At 42.6% G+C, this 27,960-nt stretch overlaps 1 protein-coding gene across 1 annotated transcript; it reads left to right on the forward strand.

The window, feature by feature from the left end:
* The first annotated feature begins 2,973 nt into the window (after window positions 1-2,973).
* Window positions 2,974-25,727, forward strand: ptchd1 (patched domain containing 1). The gene is made up of 3 exons (XM_041232651.1): window positions 2,974-4,996; window positions 11,064-11,724; window positions 22,760-25,727. Exons 1-3 carry the CDS (start codon window positions 4,568-4,570, stop codon window positions 24,406-24,408), a joined length of 2,739 nt encoding a protein of 912 aa, XP_041088585.1. The 5' UTR covers window positions 2,974-4,567; the 3' UTR covers window positions 24,409-25,727.
* The last annotated feature ends 2,233 nt before the right edge of the window (window positions 25,728-27,960 follow it).

The following is a 27,960-nucleotide window of genomic DNA, read 5'->3' on the forward strand; positions in this document are numbered from 1 at the left end:
ATGATTGTGAACAGTGAAACTGGTCAAAGAAATGCAGGTGCCTGTGGTGTGCAAAAAAACACTGACACTGCAAGCTGTTGTAAAAGAAAAAGTTGAGGGAAAGAGTACAAGACTGACCCCTGTGGTTTAATAAAGGTGGTGCACCTACAGTAGGAAAACAATTCAGGTCTACAACCGCTCATCCAAGCAAGCCTGGCTCTTTTGTACAGTGGTTGAGATCTGTACAGAAGAGCCAAGGTACATTGACTGTATGTATAAGATGGGACAGGATGTATTGACTTCAATAGTATCAAAGGGGAACATTATTCCAGGAAAACAATCACATTTTCAGAACAGTAGATTGCAAGAACAGTATTAAGCTGTTGTTGGTCTTTTACACCTTGTTAAATGAGCATCTGTAAAAGTACCTGGGACCAGTCCAAAGCACACAGGCATTATTGTAGTTAGATGGCAGCCTCTGTTCATTTTCTGCTATACACAACCATGCATATGCTGCACTGGTTTATACCACAGCCATGGCACTTATGGATGAAAAGAACTTTGCAATGTAACAGAATCATGTAGAATCCAAACAGGTAGGTCAGCCACAACAACCACCTGGCAATTACTGTGTCTACTCAACTGGATAACTGAACTGCAAGAGTCAGCTCAGATCAGTAATAGCTGTGAACCACATCCACACACACACACACACACACACACACACACACACACACACACACACACACACACACACACTGGGAGGCACGGAGCTGTGAAAGTAGGTTAGGAAGGTGGGTGGGTATGAAGCACGGACCGGAGTCAGATTCGGACAGAGATCTATTAGAATCAGTACCCTTAAAAAATTTCATATAGTATCATCCCCCTTTCCCTTTTTTGGTGTAAAAAATACACGTTTCTAGAGCAAACTAAAATGGGATACAGAAAATCTGGGTCCGGCCTGCGTTTCATATTAAACCATAGGAAAGCTATCCATAAGTATCTAGAACCAAACTGTCTGCATAGACTTTAATTCCTGCTTGCAAGGTACTGGCTTCAGCATTTAACTGGACTTTTAGAACATTGACTGCACCATCTGGGATGCACTGGTACCGAGAATAGCACTGGCACACGCAACACGACTGCACTTGAAAATAACACACGTTGGAATGCAAAAAAAAAAAACACAATACAGTTGTGTAAGAATTCTGTAAGGGTGTGACATCACGGCGGCGAGGTCTGCTCTGCTGTGCTGTAACACTTGTATATTACACCTGTATATTACTGTATTCGCATTGCCTGTAAAATACAGAAGCCCCTGTACAATTAATACTGATCAAACTGTTAGAAATGTGTCATGTCAAGGCGTCTTCAAGCAATACATGTCATAGGTCAGCCTTCTTTAGCACGAGAAGTTTAACAGCGCAGTTCATGAAATAAATCACTCGATTACCTCGGGGTCACTCGACACGCACATTGGCAAAGCAATGATCCTGGTTAATCATTTAGAGGGTGTTTCTAAATGCAGGCTTCGCTACCCTAATTACCCCTTTAAGAATTTGGGATAAATACCACAAGGTTGATATGGTGTTACTACTGGAAATGTGTTCGTGATAGTAAATGTAAATAAAATGTGTACCTCAAATATTAAAAATTAAAGGTCGTTCGTCCTCCTGCTGATATAAGACTATTCACACATAGACTGTAGTATTCTACCGCGGTCGGCCGTCCACATCTGTGCATCCTGACAAAAGAGCAGACACGGCATCGAAATATATCTTTTACTGCATACAAATGTCGTGGAGTTGTTCGAACTAATGTATAATTGGACGCTGCAATTGTAATTGTAAAATACAGCAGTTAACAATCCAGTTCTGTATAACGCATATTAGAAGCGCTATCCTTGGTGCTGAAAACTTCAGCACTGCGCGCAATGAGGGGCTAGCGGGAGAGGGGGCATTGAATAGCTCGGACAACGTTATCGCTGGAAGATTGCATGTGTTTTCTCGTTGTAAAAGCAAAACGTGATTTTTTTGTATTTTTTTTTTTTACTTGCACATTTGTTTGTTTCTTTAAGAATACTCTTTCAGCAGGCAATCGTATTCGTTAATGCAAATTAAAATGCTGCTGGCAAAGATAGCTGAAAATGGTTCTATTGACCCCTATATTTTAACCCTATTGAGTCACCCTCCCTTAACAATGCAGGAGGGTTAATATGGTATATGCGGTCATGCTGCCTTTGAGTGCTATAGAACTTAGTGCTAGATTGGGTTAATTTTGAAACTAGATTCAGTCCGGCTAAACACGCGTGTGATGCCTGATTGTCTCCAAAATAAATTCTATTAAAGTAAATGAACGTTTATAAAATGATCTCAGACTCTGTTCAGTTAACTGCCTGATTATGGACAATCCGCTTTTCTAATGCTTCTAATTTGAAAATATTACTGATCATTTTCTTATTACCTAAAGCATAACCATTTGGATTGTAATATTATAAAGTACCAACGATCAGTTTTAATAAAATTGACTACCATTGACCATTTGTGTATTTCACATTGTGTGTCAATTAGTGAAGTATTGTTCTCACGTGTGTGTCCAATAATGTAAACACATGACTTGCTACACAAAGCATTATAATTCTGGTTATATATATATATATATATATATATATATATATATATATATATATATATATATATATATATATATATATATATATATATATATAAATGCTTTGTGAAGCAAATCATGTGTTTAAATTATTGATCATGTCCGAGATTTTGTTAGCTATTCAACCGTTTTCCTTTTCAAACGCATTACTCACAAAAGATTTATGCTCCCGTGTCAATTCTACTCCAATTACAGAGAATGTATGACTGCGAGGTAGCATATCTCTCTCTCTCTCTCTCTCTCTCTCTCTCTCTCTCTCTCTCTCTCTCTCTCTCTACACACACACACACACACACACACACACACACACACACTCCCTCTCCGATCTTCTTTCTCTTCCTCTCTGCTTATTTGACAATCGCTAATCGTCCAATCAGAAAATTTCTCTTCCCGTCTCACAATCAAAGACATCAGGAAGAAGTGAAAGTGATTTTGTGACTATCCACCCACCTTTTGCTTAAAAAAATAATAATCCACAAGCCATACGGGTTACCGCAATGGCTATAGCAGCGCAAATGAGCACAGCCCTCCCGGGGCTCGATGGTGAACAGCTGCACACTTGATGACCGGTTTCTGATCCCGTACAAAGGAGGAGCAGCACGACAGTCAATTTGCTCAGAAAGCCGTGTAAGTGAACGCGTTCTCTTATTTCTTTCCCCAAAGACTGTGGCTGAAATCAGACATCCGTTTTGTTATTTTCTAAAGAACGCACACTGGTTTCGACTCGAAGAGGGATTTCCCCGGGACTTTTAAAGAACCCGTCTCATCGGCCCCGGGTTCTGAAAGAAGAAACTTCTTGCAATATGGTGAAGGATGTCGGCATCATATTTAAGCACCACAGCGAAGCAGGGAAGAGTTCAAAGTGACCGGGAAGATGTACCTGGGTGTAGCTGATGTAGATGATGCTCAGCAGCGTACAGCTTCTCATGTTACTGCGCTACGTACTGAAGCACATGCATGAATCAGGTCGAATCCTCTTAACCGCTTCCCGGATCTTGACACCCCAGTAAAAACCTTTGACATGGTGCGCGGATGAAGAACGACATTTAGAACAAATGAAATACACAAAGTTGTATTTATGCATTACTCCTAATAGTGGAACGTGTATCACTTTCTGTCTGTTACCAAAAACATCAAACATGAACTAGCGAGCCGTGCGGCGGATTTGTTTGTTTTTTTTTTTCGTTAAAACAAAGAAAACAGAATCCACGACTGGTGGATTTAAAGTGTTTGCAGAGTTAGCAAATAATCTGTAGTGACATGTCTTCTTATATTGATTGCACCTATTAAGAGCTGGGGGTGTCTCATCGCAGTGCAGTTCTGAGTACACTATTCCGCGCTATGCGTGACAGGATTAGATGCATTTGTTTTATCATTGTATGGATTTCAGAAGAAGCTGTCGGTGTTCATCAACAGAGGGGGCATGCATTAAAAAAAGCAGAGCCGTTTGCAGTCGTTTTTATGATAGCTTTCTACAAATGGAATCATTTGTCTTCTCTTGGCAAAATCGTTTCCAGCAAACCATTGCTACGAGTATCGTACTCACTCACACACACGGGCGCGCGCGCGCCTGCAAAACATTAACTCTTTCAGCCCCAAGAGAGAGGAAAACACGCCCTAAAGATCAAAACAACACCACTTGTTGAAGATCAATTCATGTGCATATTTCAAATCTACTGACCTATTAAAAGCATTTCATTGTCTATGTTTTTACCAACCAGGGCTGCACTTTTTTATATTCAAATTATCTATCATTAAAAACAGCACAACCAGGAAGCAACAGAAATTAAAGTGTAGCCCTTCGCTGCTAAAGAAAAATAAACTCGATTAAATTCGATTTCCCTGGTCTCCTTCGGCAAATCGGTTGTGCGTTTGTTTTTTATATTAGAGAGTATTTTTCCTATGGTTGTGTCACCCGATGGTTTTGCCCTGGAACTGGAAGAGGCTCGGATCCTATACATTGCTCCTAGCCCTCCCGGGCTCCCTTCGCACTAGGATGTTGCGGCAGGTTTTACACAGAGGGCTGAGGACGTCTTTCTCCAAGCTCGGCCACTTTGTCGCCAACCACCCAGTGTTCTTCGCCTCCGCCCCGGTGTTGATTTCAATTCTGCTCGGGGCCAGCTTCAGTCGGTACCGCATCGAAGAGAACGTGGAGTACCTGTTGGCTCCGAAGCACAGCCTCGCTAAGATCGAGGGCAACTTGGTGGATAGCCTGTTTCCAGTGAACAGATCCAAGCATACGCTGTATTCAGACCTACAGACCCCCGGGAGGTACGGCAGAGTAATCATTACCTCCACGGGGAAGGGGAATATGCTGGATCAGCAGCACATTGACCTAATTCTCAAGGTAAGAGTGAGGAGAGGAGGAGAGGATCGGGGAGAGAGGGTTGGGGTGGGAAGAAGGGGGGTTGGGTCGGGGTTCAATGTTATCATTAAAGAAACGCAGTTACGTTTGTAGTTATTGAAAAGTGGATTAGTAGATATTAAAATGAAGTCGGGGTGTGTGTGTGTGTGTGTGTGGGGGGGGGGGGGGGGGGGGGGGGGGGGTATCTGTGCTTTGCAATACTGATTAAAATATCAAGCGCATTCCGTCATAGATTGCATACCCTCGCGTTACATATAGAAACTGAGAAACGAGGGGTGCCTAGCACCTTGGCAGCTCTGAATCTCGAACAGACTTAACACAACACATTGCAAAACTAAACGAATGTAAATGAAAGGAAGCAGGCTGTCGGTATAGGAGATTGCAGTGGTGGAATTAAGTAGCAGGTATGCATTTAAGAGCACGTGACCGTTAGGCTGTAATGACTAGCGTGGACACCTCTTACAGTAAACGCTATAGGAACCGAGCTGGAAAGGAAACTCTAGAATTTCATACACAGAGATAAACAGATGGAGACTTCTTTCTCCCCAAGGATGGTAATTCCTGTGAAAATTGAAAATAAGTGCACACTGTAGATAGATTAAAGGATTTAGGCTGAGATAAGGTGTAAAACCTTCCCAATGATTGCTCTGTAAAATGCAGACTAAAATCAATTGATTGATGTACCAGAATTACATAATGATAATGCTAAGCAGCTACATTATCCATAAAATAACAATGCTGCCTGGTTTCCATTGTGCTGAATGCTGTTCCGACTGGCTTCCTGATGCCTCTCTGGTGAGCGTCTAGCTGAACCCAGTACCATGCTGTCTGAGCTCCTACTCAAAGCTGGACCAAGACGTGCTCTGCATGAACTAATTGCACTTCTCCTTGTGGTATGAGTGAGTCTCTGCCAGGCTGTAGAGTTACTAATAGGAGCCGTCTCTACTATAATGGAGGAATTCATTATTTGACAACAAATTCCAGGCTTTTCATCATTTTAATAACACATTTCATTGAGCGTAGTTGTTTTAAGGTTAATATTTTATTAGTTGTTTTTTTTTTCTAACAAGGGAAGTAAAAAAGAAAAAGAACAACACCTCGTGGATATACAGTGGAAAATGGATGAGAACAACAGTCCAGTGGTTGAGGGTAGTTGTGAAACACAGGACTAGTGCCACTTTCAAGCCATGGCATGTGCCTCTTACAACAAGGACACACCTTCACTGGCTCTGCGAGATTCTGCTCAGCATTGACGCACTGCATGCCCAGGCATTAGGTTGTCCAGCTCATCTGGTCAAAGTCCAGCAGACATATGGACGTTCAGAAGCTTTTCGATCCGGTGCAAAGTTTGCTACACTAAGTGTAATAAAATTTTTTTAAAAACTGGCAAAAAAATAAGAGAAAACAAAAGCCTTCTAAAAACACACTGAGCTGTATGTTTCTAGATCTGAAACATGAATAGCTTTTCATTTTTATTTTTTACTATATCAAAAGGTGTCTTGTGTTCCAAAGAACTACATCTCCCAGCACCCTTTGGTATTCCCTTCCAATCGCTGTGTCTCCTTTGAGTCATGTGAGTCTGTGATTCTCTGATTGTGGCAGCATCCTTGAAATGGTGCAGGCACAGAATGGGGCAAACCGTTCCCCATATTTCCTGTTTCTATCAATATTACTTCTAATGAAGTTTAGGAAACACACAATTAATCTGTTACCTTTAGCTTTGTTAGCCATTGCAAGTGTACATGTTCATGTCACAGTTACAGTAATTATAATGTTTCTTTTCATTACCTTATTTACATGTTCACATAACACATTGCTGTGGGCTGTTGTTAAGAGTTTTAACCAGGATTTATAAAATATTTAGAGATGCATTGCTGACCAAAGTGTTTCCAAGTTTTTAAGATTGAACTTTCTAACATCCTTGAGAGAGAGACTTGAGATTCCCCTGCATTGTTATCCCCACAGAATGCAAACATGTACAAACAAAATAAAAGGAAGACTTATAATAAAGAATGAATGACATTTCTGGGACAGGAACTGAAGCAAATAGCCTGCCCTGCTCCCACAGCCCAACCACACTTCAACAAACTGGCAGAGAGATTGCATTCTCTGTTAAGGTAATAGGAGGTGATGGCATCTCAGCTGCAATTATAGAGCAAGCAGTTCCACAAGGCATTTTAATTCAGGGTAAGCCCATTGGAAAAGACGCTTTGTCAAACGGCCTGGGCTAATTTTTTAAATATTTTTTTTAAAATTTGGAATCGCCAATTATTTTTTTGATTTTCTCCCCAATTTGAAACGCTCAATTATTTTTATTTCAATCTGGCCCACCACTGCCACCCCCAAGCTGACTCGGGAGAGACGAAGAAGGACACACGCGTACTCTGAAACGTGCGTTGTCAGCCGTCCACTTCTTTTCACTCTGCAGGCCCGCCATGCAGCCACCTCAGAGCTACAGCGTCGGAGGACCATCAGCTCTCACAGGCAGGCCCGCAGTTACCTGACCAGTCCACAGGGGTCGCTGGTGCATGGTGACCGGAGGACACCCTGATCGACCTAAGCCTTAACCCACCTGGGTGGCGCTCTGCCAACTGTGAGCTGCCACCGACAACCTCCAGGCTATAGGGCGCATCCTGCACTCCACACGGAGTGCCTTTACCGGATGCACTACTCAGGAGCCCCCTGGGTTAAGTTTTTTACTTCTTGATCTGAGGCAGCCTGGCTCATTTGCATTGTGGTTAATATAAATTACTATTGATCTCTTTACAAAGATTGCCTCTTTTTGAGGGAGTCGAATTAAAATGCATTGGACACCATTCAATTTGTATCCAAACCTCTCTAGGCAACACTTAAACTAAAGATTGGAGTGAATGAATGTGCACTGTGAACATAGCTGGGATTCTTGAACCAGACAGACACACGACTGGTGTTCCCCATTACCATGCTGCCTGTAGCTGTTTATTACTACATTTGAAGAAAAATGCATTTCCAATTGCAAATCAGTTTTCTCCTTCATTGTCGCAAACATGAGCACGACTGAAGCACTGATTCTAATTATCGTTTCCATACACTGGGCTATTCTACATTGTAGTGCTACAGCATCCTCACACTGTGGTTTCCAGGCAAAAGCATAGAGAAGCTGTAAAAGAAGATGAAGCAGAAGAAGTTGATTCCCATATGCATCGAACTGCAGTCGCCCTGAGTCTGTCATTAAAATAAATGACTTCCCAAAAGTAAAAGTACTAAATATATATATATATATATATATATATATATATATTATATATATATATATATATATATATATATATATATATATATATATATATATAAGATGCAGAGAGGCTGCCTTTTAATGTAACTGAATTCATGCCAAGAAAGCCATTTTCATATAAAAATCTAAATAAATCACTCAGGTGAACGACAGCCCATTTACTCCAAAGTATGTGTTAAATATCGCAGGTGTTTCTATTGCTTTGTCCATCGATAAGAAAAGTTTATTGTGGCAAAGCTGTAGGAAGGTGCAGCCAGTAAAAGCAAAGAATAGAAAGTGAACACGGGCATGGCAAAACACAGATAAGTGCGCAGAAACATGAGCCATTGCATGGTAACGGTGAGCCCATAGTAGAAAAAGACAGGCTTATTAACAATTGCTTTTCCATTGTATTTACTTAACTCTTATTATGTGCTCTTGTTCTGAATAGCACAAGGAATACCTTGCCTGAGGTAACATGAGGCAGTTCAAGATTAGCACGAGTCAGGGTCTCTGAAACCAGCCATGAGTGAATGCAGAGCATCAGCACACTGTAACGCAAAACGGGGGCAGAATGTTTGTTTGATTGGATTATAATTTTCAGTGACACTTTACATTGTGGCTCTAATTACTGAGCATTTGCCCAGCAGTTACATAGTAAACCCAGGTGCACTTACACATAATTACAATGTTATTATGCATAGTTACAATGTTCTGCGGGCCTGACTTTCCAAAGCTGGTCAATTACTCAGAGTAAGGGTTAGTAACCTGCTGTGCAGGTTCTGTGTATCCTTCCCCGTAACACTTTATGGGCGGCAAAACAGTTACGTTATACTGCTAAGTAGTCGCTATGAATTATGGGATTGATGTATCCACATACGCAAATGCTATACGCGAACGTAAAATGGAGTAGAACAGCGTTTCACTATTTAAAAAAAATAAAAATGAAAACAAAAGAAAACACAATAAAGAGAGGAAAAGCCGGGGTGAAAAGTCCATGACTTTACAAGCCCACATGCTTTTAGACAACATTAAAAAACAGCGTTTATTATTATTTAGTGAAGAAAAAGAAAGAAGTTTGGCATTTCCATTGAATTAATTTGAGAAATGTTTTTTTTTTGTAAGGCACCAAAAATATACCAAATTGGTATATTTTAATTGAAAGAAAAACGACCAATAGAGGGTAAATGCATCTGGGTCGTTTGGATGTTTTTTATTTGTGCACATCTGATGACAAGTTATTTTTATGAAAATACATTTTCTATTTTTCTCTGTCTGATTTGTGTGGCTTGCACAGGTGGCTGGCCTCTGTTAGGCTGAACATCTGCCCTCCAAATCTAGTATTTGTCTTCTGATCCTCTGTAAAATGTGTGGGACAGTTCTAATTATCGCTATATTGTGCAACACAGCACACACCAGAATTATTTTGCAACATTTTTCTTCCGCGTTTTGTCGGCTACTGTTCTCTTTTCTAGGCAACCAAAGCGGTTCTTTAGCATACCAAAGGTACCTTCTCTTTTGCTTGGTGTTTTTATATGCCTCGTTACATCTTTTCTCAGGACCAGCCACTGTCACCTACAACAGAAAACATGCAACAGGTTGCAGAACTGTCAAGTTACAGATACACAATTATAAGTAATTAAATATAATGTCACCTCCCAAGTAGAGAGCAATCCATGAGCTCTCCACTCTCAAACATTCTCCAAGTTTCAACCTGATGTAAAATGAAAGAATCACAACACGATCCGGGGAAAATTGTGATAGGGCAACGAGCATCGCTGATGAACTGGATATTCAAGGAGTGGAATTTTGTCCTGTTTCGACTGCAGGAGGATTTATTGCTACATGTGTACAATCAATTAGTCCAATTATCTGAGGCATTCCTCCATCTTGATAAAAATCAAATTGAATTTGCTGTTGCTCAGCTACTGACAGTGGGAATCTAATAAAAGCAGGAGCTCTTTGTATCAAGGCTTCAGTTCCAGCATTACTGATCTTGCATACTGAAGACTCGGATACTTCCTGCCTTGCAGCTGTAGACATCTGTGCTGATCTATAGCCATAGAAACGGAGGGCCAAAGTGACCTTGGTCAAATCTGGAACTGGATGTGTTCTGTTGGTGGAAGCTTCTAAATCCTCATGGCATCCATAAAGGTGACCCTGGAATGAAACATTTGTTCTGCAGGGTCTGGTCTGGTCCTGTTGATCTGTCCTCTGCAACACAAGCAACAAAGCCATCTTGCCTTTCTCTGATCAAAAATCCCAGTTTCAGCAGGGGTCTATATAATACATTTACACCATTAACTTCAATGGTATAAACGAGCCTTAACAAGCTTAAAAAATCACTTCCCAAGTTTAGTAAAATGTTAATTTACTCATAAAATGTCAATTTACTTGGTGTGAGCAGGCAGTTAGTAAAGTACATTTACTCAGAAAAATGAATGTAAAGTATAACTTTACTTACCTGGGAAAATTGTAAACATTAGTAAATTTACCTTTACTAACTTTGGTAAAATCAGCCCCTAAATGTGTAAACCTTTTTGCAAGATATATAGAAGTACACAATTGTATCAGAAAAGGGTTAGGGATAGAGTTAGGGTTAGGATTATATCTTGCAAAAAGATTCCCATATTAAGTACATTGTAACTATGCATAATAACATTGTAATTATGTGTAAGTGCACATGAATTTACTAAGTAACCACTATGCTAATGCACAGTAATTAGAGACACACTGTAAAGTGTCACTTAAGTTCCAAACAGTATTCCTAAACCACTTTCACTCTTTGCCTTTCAGTTGCACAGTTCAGTGACCAGGATCCATGTGCAGATGATGGGCTTCAACTACACCTTCGCGCACCTGTGCATCCTAGACAACAACAAGGACTGCATAGTGGATGACATCATCCACGTCCTGAAGGAGCTGAAAGCAGCGCGCTCCTCCAACCGCACGGTGCCTCTGATCCGGTACCCCATCACCCATCTGAGCGACGGCAGGGAGGTGTACATCGGGCACCAGCTTGGGGGGGTGCAAACCCACAGCAAGGACCGGGTCAAGTCCGCCTCCTCCGTCCAGCTCACCTATTACCTGCAGTCCATCAACAACCTGAATGACAGGGTGGCGGCCGCCTGGGAAAACAAGTTCTGCGAGGCCATGGAGCTGCTCCAGCGGGGTCACAGGGAGCTCAGGCTGTACCCGTTCACCTCCTCCTCGCTCCAGATGGATTTCCAAAGGACGAGCAAAGTGGCCAAGCGTCAGCTCATTACCAGCCTGGCCCTGGTGGTGGCGCTGGCGGTGCTGCTGTGCTCCATGCGGGACTGCGTGCGCAGCAAACCCTGGCTGGGGCTCCTTGCCATGCTGACGATGAGCCTGGCCACCCTCACCTCCGCCGGGATCGTGAACCTCATGGGAGGGCGGTACAACTCCACCTTCCTGGGCATCCCCTTCATCGTCCTAGGTAAGGGAAATGGGTAGCTTTCATTCGGTTCTGTTTGTTCATTGCTTTACCGGTGAGAACTTCACCACAGCATTCCCTTGGAAAGGAATCCAGACTACACAAGCTCCATTGGTTTTGTATGTCAGATTAGATAGAGAAGATGGCCTGCTTCTCAAAGTCCAATAATAATAATATAATAATAATAATAATAATAATAATAATAATAATAATAATAATAATAATAACAGTAACGTGGGGCAATATATTTCGTGTTTTACACTGGATTATATATTAACAGGGAGCTTCATTAACATAATAAACACCATCTCCTTATTAAATGAAGACACATTATCGTTACAGGTAACAAGATGGGTTTTAGGGAAGGGTGTGGGAGAGATCAGCCCAACACTTGCGTTTTGACAATGTAAAAAAATCTACCGAATCCCAAACCCAACATGGGTTCAGCATGAGCAGATACAGGAGGCAGGATCAAATCTTAAAACAACCGCAGTACTGCACTGCACACACTGGGTGCCATTGAAACAAAATATTAAGGCCTCACCTAAAGGGTCATAAGAAATGAACCACACTACCTCGCCCATCAACTCCAGCCATGCCAAACCACGAGTGGTATACCGGCTTTATTCGCTTGTCTCTTTAGCCTTTCATCTCTGGAGGTGTGGGTTCGAATCCAGCTGAAATGAGCTTGGAAGCCTGAAGTGAGCCCCATGCAGTTAACAATGTGGATCGCAAAACCACTACACAACTCATTCAGCACATAATGAGCATAATCACATTCTCTTGTGTCATTGGGATATAACTCAGAAACCGCTGATTTTGAACCATTGAGTCCACCAAACACCGGCAAAGAATGTGTTCACTTAATCGTAGTTTATGGAGTTAGTTTACTCTCAATCGTCAGTCTCTGTCTAAGAGAGACCCAGGAATGAGTGACAGGCAGGTATGATCAGGACTCGGGAGCTTGTGTTAAACATGAAAGAGAAATGGTCTGTGGCTAAGCCTAAATCAGGCAGTCAAACATTTCAACGAGTGCGACTAAAACCAGAGTGCAAATAATGACAAGAACAGAAAGGACAAATTATCTAAACCAAATACTGGAACAGTAAAATAGTCCATATTCAAAATGACCCATTGACACAACTACACTGCTATTTTTACTGGAGCTTTAAAAATCTCGAGTGCTCCTGCATACAACATAGGGTTCTGCATTCAGACTTCCCTTATCTGTTTACCTGTATACAGTAACATGTGCACCCTCACAGCTGCGCTTTCTCTGTGCTACCTTTGGTAACAATATTGCATTGCTACTTTAAGTAATATCATTATACAAACGTGCGCGACACACACAACACAGCTGCTGTATCATTTCCTGCAGGAATGTATTTCTTTTCATTACCACACAGTGAAAGCAGTAACCACTGCCCCTGTGTAAACAGAAGCACCAAGCCACTGTAGTTTGTGCCTCCTCAGACTCTTTAAATCACAGAGTAATTACAGTGCTAGCACATCAGTACGACACAAAGACTCTTCCTGTCAGTACAGTGAAAGCATGGTTTAAACCTCATCCCATTTATAGCACATCAGCTTATGGATGGGTTTGCAGAGTTTCAGACTCCAGAGATAAAACAGCCTCCTTAAACCCAAATGCAAATGCGTGTCACAACAGCCTCTATTGTATTTGTTGTACTATCAAGAGCATACATAATGTGTGAATAAATACATAGAAATGCAAAGTGGTAAAAAGCCTCTTATTAATAGCAAAGGAACATTGTCATAGAAAAATTAAATGTATTAAAGAAACTATTCCAACAATGTAACTCTGTGCATGTCCCAGCAATATAATATATGTGATAAATAGACTCAATGCCTAAAGGCTTAAACAGACAGTAGTGTGTGTTACATTATTAATTGCATAGTAAGTTACATCACAAGGATATTAATAGATTTCAATAGAAATAAAGTGGGTCCCAGGGTGGCTCATCCAGTGAAAGCGCTGCCTCTGGGAGCGCAGGATGAGTCGCACAGCTTGGACAGCGCCAGGTCGTGTCTGGGCTGTGCAAAGAGGCCGAACTTTGCTGAGCTCTGATGCTAAAACTATATATGTGTGAGGCTTCAAATAGGGCACCAGGGTGAATAACAGATCAAAGAATATTTCATTGAGGTTTGCAAACTAAAAGCCATGGCGATCAATAATGGATTCATTGTTGCATCTCTGCTTCTTACTGCATTTAGGGTTTTGTTTTTTTGCTACTTTTATACCAGTACAGTTATTTGAACTCTTTTCAGAAAAAAAGCCTCTACACTGGATTTAAACTAGGGCTTAATGATTCAAAGAAATCACAAGAGTTAACATATTCACTGCTGTGTTGATCCTGCGTCACAAAGCTGTAGGGGAATGAAATAGAAGATGAATGATTAATTATTCTCAGCTGTGCTCATGAAAAGATGTATATATATTTGTATATTAAAAAAGGAAAAATGGACAGAAACCATCAACCTCTTCCTCTAATTCAACAGAAGTAGTTTTATTAGCCTTTTTTTATTTGCAAACCAGAATGCTTGGTATAAATGAGCTACCTCCCTGACAGATGGCACCAGCAGTAATTTTCCAAGAGTTCTGTGCAGGTACAGGCCCTGCAGTTCCTATAGTCCTGGACAGCTGTGTTTCATTGCTAGGGGGTGCAGGGATGCAGAGTTTCTGGAGAAATCCCAAATGTTTCAAGCAATTGTTCTGCAGCCCGATTGTAGATGGAAGAAGTAAGGAACTAGCCTCATGTATTCTCACCATCTAACCTCTTAACACCCACCTCTCCCTTTAGAATATAAAAACACAAGACCTACTCCACTTTACAAACAATAAGCTGCAACAGCGCTCACTTGCTCTCCCGGCCGGCTCCTTTTCGTTCCACAGTGCGATAAGCCACGTCCCGGTCAGGGTACTGGTGCGGAAAGGGTTAATGCAGTCCTGGGATCATCACTGATAAATGGTCTCTGGCTAAGCCTGAATCAGGCATACAAATATTTCGACTAATGCGAGTGCAGACAACGACAAGAGTAGAGGGGATAAATAATCTAAACCAAATAACAGAACAGTAAAATAGTTCACAGCTATACATTATAGACAGTAAACATTTGAAATAATTAAAAGCTTCCAGAATTCTGTTTAAAAATATTTTATTTTGGGTTCTTTTCACGTTGTACATTTCCACATAAGTCGCTCACTTTGTAACTCTTAAATACTAAGAACGAGGTGTTTCTAACCCCTCGACTTGCGGGTGGCTGTTATTTTCAGTGAATTGAACAAAAGCAAGTAAAACAAACATATACAAAATAGTGCATTTCGCTGCTTGACATTTTTAAATCTAAAAATTAAAAATAAAATTAAACGACATGTCGTAAGGTAGCTCTGGTTTGAAAGATTACTTTTAGTTTATTTTGCAGTGCTTGTAATGGAAAAAAAAAAGACCTACAAGACTGGCCTTGGGCTAAGCTGTTTAATTGGTTCTCCCTCAGAGCTTGTTCAGGGGTGCTGGTCTGCCCATCATGATCTTTCCCTTGCTGTGTTTGCAATGAGATCTCTGGTAGCTAAGCATGCTGAGTAATATACAGTCTGGTCTGTTGGCTCCATGAATGCTACATTTAGGACTTTAACACAACATAGAAGCAGTTACCTTTATAAATGTGTGCTATGGTAGATTTAGCAATTTTCCCCCATGCTTTTCCCATGGTCATACTATGCGTTTCCATGCTTTATCAGACTTTGCTCTGCTTTTACTACAGTAAACTTTTATAATGTATTAACTGGGAATCAAACCCTCTTCTCCAGTTTCAAAGACGAGGTCCATCAGCTGAGCAGACAGATACAGATACACTGTACAGTATCTGACTAAAGCATTGCTCAAAGCAACATGGCCATTGGTTTAGCAGGTGCAATGGTAGAGGGTTCATTGCTACGCTACAGGACTCCAGGGTTCAGGGAGCTGTTGAGGGCGACTCTGCTCAGGCAATGTTAAGGATTCCTCCAGGGTTCAGGGAGCTGTTGAGGGCGGCTCTGCTCAGGCAATGTTAAGGATTCCTCCAGGGTTCAGGGAGCTGTTGAGGGCGGCTCTGCTCAGGCAATGTTAAGGATTCCTCCAGGGTTCAGGGAGCTGTTGAGGGCGGCTCTGCTCAGGCAATGTTAAGGATTCCTCCAGGGTTCAGGGAGCTGTTGAGGGCGACTCTGCTCAGGCAATGTTAAGGATTCCTCCAGGGTTCAGGGAGCTGTTGAGGGCGGCTCTGCTCAGGCAATGTTAAGGATTCCTCCAGGGTTCAGGGAGCTGTTGAGGGCGGCTCTGCTCAGGCAATGTTAAGGATTCCTCCAGGGTTCAGGGAGCTGTTGAGGGCGGCTCTGCTCAGGCAATGTTAAGGATTCCTCCAGGGTTCAGGGAGCTGTTGAGGGCGGCTCTGCTCAGGCAATGTTAAGGATTCCTCCAGGGTTCAGGGAGCTGTTGAGGGCGGCTCTGCTCAGGCAATGTTAAGGATTCCTCCAGGGTTCAGGGAGCTGTTGAGGGCGGCTCTGCTCAGGCAATGTTAAGGATTCCTCCAGGGTTCAGGGAGCTGTTGAGGGCGACTCTGCTCAGGCAATGTTAAGGATTCCTCCAGGGTTCAGGGAGCTGTTGAGGGCGGCTCTGCTCAGGCAATGTTAAGGATTCCTCCAGGGTTCAGGGCTCAGGCAATGTTAAGGATTCCTCCAGGGTTCAGGGAGCTGTTGAGGGCGGCTCTGCTCAGGCAATGTTAAGGATTCCTCCAGGGTTCAGGGAGCTGTTGAGGGCGGCTCTGCTCAGGCAATGTTAAGGATTCCTCCAGGGTTCAGGGAGCTGTTGAGGGCGGGCTCAGGCAATGTTAAGGATTCCTCCAGGGTTCAGAGCTGTTGATGACTCTGCTCAGGCAATGTTAAGGATTCCTCCAGGGTTCAGGGAGCTGTTGAGGGCGGCTCTGCTCAGGCAATGTTAAGGATTCCTCCAGGGTTCAGGGAGCTGTTGAGGGCGGCTCTGCTCAGGCAATGTTAAGGATTCCTCCAGGGTTCACGGAGCTATTGAGGGCGACTCTACTCAGGCAATGTTAAGGATTCCTCCAGGGTTCAGGGAGCTGTTGAGGGCGACTCTGCTCAGGCAATGTTAAGGATTCCTCCAGGGTTCAGGGAGCTGTTGAGGGTGGCTCTGCTCAGGCAATGTTAAGGATTCCTCCAGGGTTCAGGGAGCTTTTGAGGGTGGCACTCCTCAGGCAATGTTAAGGATTCCTCCAGGGTTCAGGGAGCTGTTGAGGGTGGCACTCCTCAGGCAATGTTAAGGATTTCTGTCTTCCCCAACCCCCAAAGGTTACTTCTTGAGACACATTGTTCTGACTGCATGTGAAAACCACAAGCTATGTTATATGCAGGCTCCTCTAGTGTACAAAATTTAGAAGCAGACCAAATAATAACTAATGTCAAGCCAGGTTACTTTATCAAGTAATAACTAATGTCAAGCCAGGTTACTTTATCAAATAATAACTAATGTCAAGCCAGGTTAATATATCACACCGTGCAGCGCTGAACCAGAGGCAATATATAAATGAACATTACGTGACAATTGGAATCTCTTTGCCCTTTATTGGGATTCCTAATCCTGTTATCCTGCGATAACAAGACACAGTATAATTGGAATAAACAGACGTCACAAAGGCTCCCATTCACAGTACAGTGACACGAACAACGACTGATTGAGACAGACAGTGGGATGTGACTCCTCCACCTGTGTTCTGTAGAGTCCTATTGAGAGTTCTGTATTTAGCACCGTGCAGGGAGAGAGATCCCACCTGGACACAGCAACACATTTACAGACATACAGGGACCGAGAGAGACCTGAACAGCCCCAGGCAGGATATACTGATGCATGCAGCTCAACTCAGTTGCTGTCAAAGAGCTGAATCTTCAAAGCCTGTCTGCAGTCCTGCACTGAAAAGTGCATCTCCTTTCCCTCTAAATAAGCAGTCTGTCTGAGGCTGTCTGGTTAGAATGATATTTAAACTGAATGCAGAGAAGAGTAGGTGAACCCACAGCTCTGGACAAAGTTTTACATCACCTTGAATTTTAGAATTGAGACATAATTAAAAAAAACTACATGAAGATAATTTAGATCTTTTATTTAACATCATGTAATCAAAGAAACTGCAAAATGATATCGCAAAACTCTACTGGAAGCCATAATAGTAGCACAGTATTTCATGTTTTGAAATGTCACATTTTTCAATTTTTGTCAGTTTTTTGTTCAGTATATGGAAAACTACAAAGCGGTACGTAATTCAAAATGTTAACATTATCCAGCAGGTTTCATTTGACTTTATGAAGCACAATGAGTTAATTCTATAGGGTGATGCAAAACATTTGGCCCTAGCTGTATATTTTTAGAGAAGGGCTTTTGTATGCTGCTAACGTCTGATGAACGGTGCTTACTAATACAGATTCAAAATGTAGTGTCGTGCAGCTGGTGGTGCTCTTGAAGGTCAGCCTTTAGTATATTAATGATAATTGGTTTTATTTGTGAACACCAGGGAGCAGTAATTTGCATCTGCGCGCTTGGAGTTGCAGTTATACTTAAAAATCTAGTGCCTGACTCAGGTCTCTGCAGCACTGGGGTGCATGTAGCTCCGTGGAGCTACACAGAGGCACCGGGTTTCATGGGCTCCACCAAGTGATGATCAAACTGCTGCTGCTCTTGAACCTGTCCGGAAGACATGTGAAATCAAAATTACAAGGGGCGTGTTTATGTGGAAATGAATTTCTGTGAAAAGTTTTTTTTTACATTATGTTAATGTATAGCCCTGCGATGGACTGGCGTCCCGTGCAGGGTGTGGTCCCGCCCTGTCTGCCGGGTTAGGCTCCGGCTCACCGCAACCCTGTAAAAGGATAAAGCGGTTATTGATAATGGGTGGATAGATGTTAATGTATAATTGTATTAGTTTTAGCAAACAATATTAAATGCTAAACTGCATTATTATTATTATTATTATTATTATTATTATTATTATTATTATTATTATTATTATTATTATTATTATTTATTTACAGATAAGCGCAGTTATAAAATACAATAAAATCAGTAGCAAATAAGAGCAAATTCAAATGAGAGGAAATTAAAAATACAGTAAATAATTACATTTGAGAGTGATTTTGACTAAGAGCAATTCAATTTAAAAATGTTGGGTTAGAACAGTAAATTCCATTAATAGCAAGTGGTAAGTACAATAAATGGACAAGAACAATTTCAAACAAGAGCAAATTACAAAAAACATGAATACGGTTCTCTTTCAGAGTAAAATCAAGTACAGGATACAGAGAATATAATTTTGATTGAGAGCAGTAGTTGAATGCAGCAGTCAATAACCAGCCCTTTTCTGTTACATCTGAAATGTGTAATACTATAACTAAGGAATTGTTGAAATGCTTGCTGAGTAATAAAATGGTAATCGCTTTTCTGCTGAATTGTTCTGAGTGTGGTTTTGCTGTGGCTTTGTGGCCACAAGATTCGTAGGATTAATCAATCACAAGGTGAAAGGGTGAGCTCACAGAAATGTTTGAAAGGTTGAATAAATTGGGATTACTAAACGGAATAACGCTCTCGCCCATTTAACACCCCTGTGACTTCATTTACAATTCCTGTTTAGTTTCCGTTTTTCATCACCTCCTTGAAACTTATTTGAAAAAGTTCTCTACCAAAGACCATTAAGAGATGCTTATCTAGTGAATCCCCCACCAGGGCTTTTCTTTATCAGTGTGAGGGTAATAGTTAGAGTGCGATTGTATTAGTCTGAACCTCAACACCTGAGCAAGCTTGACAATGGCGTTTTATCCATCGATTTATAAACTTCACAAGCAGGGTTTAGGGTTAAACAAAAGGGTTGGCTCTTGAGATTCTCCGTTTGACTGCTTCTCGGATGTCAGCTTCCTTTCCCATATCAAACCGTTTCATCATGTCACTCTAGTCCTTAAAATCCTCGCCCTGTTTACCAGTAAAACACCGCTTTTAAAACTGGACTTAACAACTGGGCGCTGTGTGCCTCCATAGCTCCTCCTCTGTGAGACAGTGAGTTTTGCACCCCTGCTCAGTCCCTCTTCATGCCCTGTGTTATGCCCAAGGCTGCACTCCTGCTGGTCTCAAGGTGCAGCAAATATTGGTACCGGAGCTTTAGTTGCCATGCCCCGACTATGAAATATGAAGGGAGCCATGGGAGCCACACAGATAAGAATTGAATGGTATGTTCTCTGCTTTCATATGTAAATGATGCAGTTCTGACAATGCTCAATAGCTTCTCTTTTGGATACCTAGGTTACTAAAACCCTTTGTTCTTCTGTAAGTCCCAAAGCTGCATTGCGTGAGATTCACTCAACGTCTATAGCCTCACACTCTGACTTCTACCTGTCCTGGTAACTGTTTCCTTGGTGACCAGGAGTATAGGGAACAGAGGGAGGTGTCGAGATCAATCAGACTTCACAGTCAAGAGAACGGAGAATGAAGGGTTACAGAGGCTGTATAGGGAACAGAGGGAGGTGTCGAGATCACTCAGACTTCACAGTCAAGAGAATGGAGAATTAAGGTTTACAGAGGCAATATAGCGGGTTTTACATGTTCAAAGCACCTTTCTCCTCACAAACTGAACTGTTAGCATGAACACGAATCCTCCAGATACACTTCACAAGGTACATGAGGCTGATCAATAGCGTTCCCCCTCCATATCGCCCTCCAGTGGTTTACAACAGAAATCCTCCAGGAAGAAGTGTGTGCACTAATACAGGAGCGTGTCATTGTCTTCTATCCAATCTGATAAATACATGCCATCGTGAGGATTCCTCCCAGGGTTAGAATGGAGCTTTTTCAAAGTGCATTATTGTTAACTACAGAGCAAGCAGCTTCACATGCATTCAGTTTATTTTCCCTTTTCCTTTCTTATGATCTTCACCAGCACTCCAGATAACGTTTTGGATCATTGAGTAATATACTCTCCAATTTAGACACTATGAAAGTAAAATGTATTGTGGGTGAGTAAAATACAACATTACCTTAAAGTCATCAGTACTTTCAATAAATACTTTAATGCTAACTTTTGGGGTATGCATTAACCACAGCCTTACATTTTAACTGTAATGTTACATTGAACAACTGTACAAAAACTTAGCATTGCTGATGCTCATCCAGTATTGAACTGGAATCATTTTCTCTGTATCAGAATCCACCTGGCATCCCCTGGGCCTCTGATACGCTACGTGCATTCTGAGCTAAACAGCACAGGTTCTAATCCAAGATTCCATTGAATAGCTGCCATGCTTGCATTGTCAACGGGGCTGGCCAGACATGGGAACACCTTGTTTCAATGTATCTGCATCGGGAAACGTTTTCTAGGTCTACAGGATACATAACGGGTCAATGCAATGGATCTGAAGTAAGTATCACCGTCTGTTAAATCATTCAAGAAGGGGATTGACACAGCAAGCGCGGGAGTCTCTCAAGTGTAATTCTGTCTTTAAAAAGTAGGTAAGATTGCTCGCTTGGTCTTTAATATGTACACACTGGCAGTATTTCCATCAGCCACTGTTCATATTAATTGAATAGACCCCAGTCACTGCATTGTGATTACAGCACACTTTGCTCCTTCTGTAACATTATGACCTTGTTACAATAGACATGAATCCACCTCAATAGGAATCACTCATTATTAAGCGCTGTCTGACAGGGAAGATGAAAGGCAGGCTGTTTTGGGTGGTTTGCATTACATGCTGCGAAGCAATACAATTATGATCATCTTTCTTTTGTCTTTCACAAGCAACTGTGCCACAGCATCGGCAGAGAAAGCTATTGAGTGAATGGCACATGAAAGGCAGTTAATGAATATATTTTGCTGTGAAGTAGTTAGTTTATTTATTGAGCAGCAAGCCAGCCATCCAGCTGACATTTAAGTTTGCAATTGATCTCGCGTGTTTGTTTGTACCATTTTTTTTTTTTTTTTTTTTCTTTTTTTTACTGTGCATCAAAAGCGCAGACTGGACTGTCCTGATGGAGTCAGTACTGCAGCTAACAGCTGTAGGGCCGGTTCAGTAGATCACTATGTATGCTGCTGATGACTTTGCTGTTATCATGTTAATTTAGTGTTCCTGTTTGCTGTGGATATTCCTTTTCCCGACCCCTTCTCTCATCCACCTCCTTTCTGAACAGCAGCTGTGAATTAGATAGAGGCCATCACCTCTGCCACATAACATTATGTCCTATTAAAGTTTACCATGTTAAATTTGCACAGTCATTTAGCATTTTCCCATGCTATTCCCGTGCTTATAATACACATTCTCCATGCTTCAGGATAAAACCAGGCAATAAGTGATCAGCAAGTCAATAGAATATAACTACTGTCTGCTATAATTTTATTTCACTCAATGGTAAAAGGTTTGTTAAGGTATGGTAGCGTACTAGAATAAATCACAGTGTTTTTGTATCATGTCTAAAGCAATAAAAAAATATGTTGATGGATAAATGTGTTTTGTAGTTTTATAGAGACAGAGAACTCCTTCCTTCTGGTCAGATCCATAAAGGCTTGCACTGCACGCTCTCTCTCAGCCCCTTTCAATGCAGAGAGAGAACCAGAAGATCTCCCTTCATTCAGACCAGCTCTGTAGTAGAAACATTTCACAACTTTGATTGTTGTATGAAAAACATTCTGATCTAAACCAGCACAGATTCCATTGAATAGCTAGCATGCTTGCACTGTCGAAGGGGCAGGCGAGACATGGGAACAACCTGTTTGAATTTATTTGTCTTGGGAAATGTTTTATAGTTCTACAGTGTATATAACGAGGGCTGTGCAAGGGTAAGAGAGGGATTCCATAGTTAGCCTACTATAATCATTTTTTTACAGGCTATTGCAGAAATAAAAGAGTCTTAAGCTTGGTTTAGTCATTTAGAGTCTAAAAACTGCTTTCAAGTTGTAGTAAACCACGGCAGGTCACATGCATCTGTTTTTGTCTTGGCAGGCCACGGACTGTGCGGCACGTTTGAAACGCTCACCTCCTGGAGGAAGACAAGGGAAGACCAGCACGTGAAGGAGAGGACGGCCATGGTGTACGCCGACTGCATGGTCCCCTTCACGCTCACCACCGCCATGTACATGGTCACCTTTGGCATCGGGGCCAGCCCCTTCACCAACATCGAGGCTGTGCGCCTCTTCTGCCGCAACACCTGCATCGTCATCTTCTTCAACTACCTCTACACACTGGCGTTCTACGGCTCCAATCTGGTGTTCACTGGCTACCTGGAAAAAAACTACCAGCATAACGTTTTCTGCAAAAAGGTGCCCAAGCCTGAGCTGGTACAGCAGAAGCCTGCCTGGTACAGGTTCCTGATGCACACCAAGTACAAGGACGAGGGAGCCAGCTCCATGGAGGTGAATGTGTACGAGAGCCACCTGCTGGTCTGCTTCATGAAGCGTTACTACTGTGACTGGATAACAAACACCTACGTCAAGCCTTTCGTCGTGCTCTCTTACCTGGTTTATATCTCCTTTGCCTTAATGGGCTACCTGCAGGTGAGCGAGGGCGCCGACCTCAGCAACATCGTGGCCACTGAGACGAGCACCATTGCATACACCACTGCCCAGCAGAAATACTTCAGCAACTACAGCCCCGTCATCGGCTTCTATATCTATGAGTCCATCGAGTACTGGAATGCCAGCGTGCAGGAGGATGTTCTGGAGTACACCAAGGGCTTTGTGAGAATCTCCTGGTTCGAGAGCTACCTGATCTACCTCCGGAAGCTCAACATGACGACCGGCCTACCCAAGAGGAACTTCACAGACCTCCTGCGCAACGCCTTCCTGAGGTCGCCCCAGTTCGCCCACTTCTCCGATGACATCATCTTCGCCAAGAAATCCAACGGCGAGGTGGAGGTGGTGGCCTCCCGCATGTTCCTGGTGGCCAAGACCACGGAGAATAAGAGGGAGGAGATGTACGTCCTCTTGGACACCCTGCGCAAGCTCTCCCTCACCTCCAAGGTGAAGTTCATTATCTTCAACCCCTCCTTCGTCTACATGGACCGCTACGCCTCGTCGGTGGGAGCTCCCCTGCAGAACTCCTGCATCAGCGCCCTCTTCCTGCTCTTCTTCTCCGCGTTCCTGGTGGCTGACTCCCTCATCAACGTCTGGGTCACCCTGACGGTAGTCTCGGTGGAGTTCGGGGTCATCGGCTTCATGACCCTGTGGAAAGTGGAGATGGACTGCATCTCGGTCCTCTGCCTCATCTACGGGGTCAACCACACCATCGACAGCTGCGCCCCGCTCATCTCCACCTTCGTGTTAGGCAAAGACTACACAAGGACTAAGTGGGTGAAGAACACCATGGAGCGCCATGGCGTGGCCGTCCTGCAGAGCTACCTCTGCTACACCACAAGTCTCATCCCTCTCTCAGCCGTGCCTTCCAACCTGACCCGCACACTGTTTAGGTGCCTGTTTTTGATAGCCTTTGTCACTTTCTTTCACTGCTTGGCCATCCTGCCTGTCATGCTGACATTCCTGCCTCCCTCCAAGAAGAAACGAAAAGAAAAGAAAGGGTTTGAGAACCGGGAGGAGATCGAGTGTGTAGAAATGGTGGACAGCACCCGCGTCGTCGACCAAATCACGTCCGTTTGAAACCCTTCCGGAGAGAATCCGGGCATAACGTCTCGTGATGAGAGAGACAGAGCGAGAGAGAGGGAGAGAGAGGGACAGCGCACCAGAGAATGTGAGTAGAGGGTGTCAGGATATGCTCTGAATGGGATGTTCCTACGCACAGAAGAAGAAAGAAGATCTGCAGCCAAAAGATAAAGGTGGCAGAGATGATTAAAAGGCTGTCAGTGAGCATCTGATAGCAGGCAAGAGGGGAAAAAAATGTCCAGACTGGTAAAAAAAAAAAAAAAAAAAAAAAAAAAAAAGGTCACAACAAACAAAGTCGTGAAACAACAGCTAATGATAACGTTGAGCTGCCTGTATCCCTGCCTGGTTGAGGTTGATTAATGAGCTGGTCGACTGTGGAGGTTTATTAATAGGTGGTGTAAACTGGTTCTTTGCTTGATACAAAGCAAGGCTGCTGTTAGAGGGTGGCTGTGTGGGGTTCCTAGTTTTCAGATTGGTTTATCTTACAGTAAGAATAACCCTTATTAGCATGTCGAATGTCAAGGCTACATCACAGGTAGTCCTAAACTGATTATGCAATCAATACTAAGCAGGGTTTTCAGCAGGTCGTATTTAAATGCGATAGGGATTGAGATTGTTTGTACTGTCATAAACCCCCATTAGTACCTTAGGCATTGCCAGCTAGCAGACTCTAATGATCTCTTTGATAATTAATGGGATCCAAAATTACAACTACTGTACACAGGAGCCATAAAAGACTTATTTTCGGTTATGCAACTGAGTACTGATTGAGCAGGCCAGAAAGGATGACTCCATTACAGACAAAAAAAGAATTTAATGGTCTGGAAAACAAGAAAAAATCTGCAGGAAAACAGCAAGAGACCACCAAAAGGAAAAGAAACAGCTTTGTGTGGGCTGGCTCTAAAATCACTTGGCTTGCGTGAGCTGCTGCCTCTGTAGAACAGCTGTTTGAACCGAAACCAAGCATGGCCTGCATGTGGAAATGTTGAATTCATTCATTCTGGTGAAATTAGAGGCCCTTCTCACAAGGAATGATGTCCGTCATAGGCCGTCCATGCAACAGCACATCCTATTGGATCAGGTCAACCACAGCGCCCTCTATGGCCTCAGTGATAGTACTATAATCTTGGTGCCTGCACATATTTTTTAACAACATAAACAACTCACATGAACCCCCCCAAATTGAAATCAGAAAACTGCAACTGAAAATCTGGGGAAATTGTCAACATAAGCCAGTTAGTGATTGTTTTATTTAATTGACGGCTGTAATAGGCCGCACGTGCAATTCATTTAAAATAGTAAGAGAAAAGGAACACATAGCCACACATGGTAAAATGCATGAGATTTTTTTGAAGTTGTTTAAGATGCCTAATTAAAGCACAAAGTCACACACGAGTGCCTGTTGTTTCACTGATTACTGACTAAAAATGGAAGTTCGTGTATATAAAGGATCTGAAATGAGAAATCTTCAGGTGTTTGCACGCTGCTGTAGAGACGAGATTGAAGCTGGCTGACAGTAATAGGGACAGGTATATAGAAGACACTGTTTGATAGAGAATGTATCACAGAGCAGAAAGCGGAGACTGAGATCATTTCTCATGTATTCCAGCTCCTGCATCATCAGTTACTCACTTGCATAACTTACCTGTCGAAATCTCACCTGTGCAGCTACATTAATTGGCAAGTGTTTCAATGGCAAATTCAAGTAGAGCCGCAGTTCCCTTATAGGGCTCTTATTATCTACCGCAGCCATGTGAAGTGAGGAGCAGTGCGCTGCAATGAGAGCTGGACATCCCTCCGTCTTCGTGGGAAGAAGCACGGTCTGAAAGCCTAAATCAGCTAAACACAGCAAACCCCGCTGGGCTTCTGTTTGGGTTCAATCAGCGCTGCCTCGATAACCAGAATAAATAAATCCCTTTGAATTGTGATTGAAAAGTATGGATGACCTCCTTAGCAATGTTTCTCTTCCTGAGACCCAGAGCATACACCTGGAGACAGACAGGATCAGGGTTGGAGTTTAAGGGGACCTGCACAAAGATGTACGACCGCTTAGGTTATCAGAGCAGATCCCACAAGCCGCTGTGTCTTATCTGGGTTGAGTGCGAGTGACTCAGCCCAGGCTATTTAACCACAAGCAACGCCCCCGTGGCACAGCCCGTTTTAATTAGCCGACATATTGGATAAATTAAACTTTGTTACAGCCTTCATCCAAATCAAAGGGAGTAAATATGCATGCCCTTGAAGTCTTGATGCTAAGCATAAGCATTCAAAACGCTGACATGGAGGATCTGGGGCCGGCTGGCGATGCACGTTAAAGAGGCTGGTGAGGGAGGGTATAGTTTAATCATCGCTCTGGAGCTGAATCACACACCCTAGTTGACGAGTGCAGGGTTGGATGTGCCGAGTACCAATGTCTTTATCGACTAAGGACTGCTGGCAACGGGGTTTAAGACTATCATTACACTTCTTAAGACCTATAGTGTGATTTTGGATGAGGGCCACTTATATGGTATCTGGGGTTGTATTAGCCACTGCCTCACACTGAATAACATTGTTCTGCAGTGGAAATATAAAAAGAAAGCTTCAAGAGCCTGTTGAGTGGTCGTTGGTTATGCAGTTAAAAGGTGTTTTACTGTATGTGTAATCTGTATCCAACTCAATGGGCTAATGGAAGGCCAGATTAAAATAGTCAAGATTTTGAATGCTTATACGTTATTCTTTACTGACTGCCCACTGATTGCAGCCTGTTCATTAAACCCAGAACTGCAAAGCTGGATTTTCCTCTTTTTTATGTACGTTACAGTAAATAAATACAAATGTCTTTTTTTAACAGAAAACAATGTCCATGATTGTCTCCCAGTTTTATATTTTAGGCAAATATTTTTAAGCGTGTAAATTGATGTTGAGAAGGTATGTTTAAAAAAAAAAAAAGAATGCTCTAGATTCTCAAAGCTGATCAATCCAAATTGTCTTTGGCACTTTTTTTTTTTCAGAAATACACAACCAGTAAAGAAAGGTAAAACTAATTGAATTCTGGGGGTTGTAAGCAGCCCTGCATTGTGTCTCCTTCGTTTTAGAATAACTGGTCACTGTTCCTTTCAGAAATAAAAGCTCAGCTATTGATCATTTGGAGAAAATAGCTTTAAGAACGTGACCATGTTGAATCTTGTTAGGTGATCTATTCAGCTGACTTCTTAACAGCAAGCATAGCGAACAAAAAAATATCAGTGTGAGAGTGGGCTCTGACATCAGCGTGAGAGTGGGCTCTGACATCAGCGTGAGAGTGGGCTCTGACATCAGCGTGAGAGTGGGCTCTGACATCAGCGTGAGAGTGGGTTCTGACATCAGCGTGAGAGTGGGTTCTGACATCAGCGTGAGAGTGGGTTCTGACATCAGTGTGAGAGTGGGTTCTGACATCAGTGTGAGGGTGACATCAGTGTGAGAGTGGGTTCTGACATCAGTGTGAGAGTGGGTTCTGACATCAGTGTGAGAGTGGGTTCTGACATCAGCGTGAGAGTGGGTTCTGACATCAGCGTGAGAGTGGGTTCT

Source organism: Polyodon spathula, chromosome 30 (assembly GCF_017654505.1).
Source record: "Polyodon spathula isolate WHYD16114869_AA chromosome 30, ASM1765450v1, whole genome shotgun sequence".
In the NCBI taxonomy this organism is placed as follows: Eukaryota; Metazoa; Chordata; class Actinopteri; order Acipenseriformes; family Polyodontidae; genus Polyodon; species Polyodon spathula.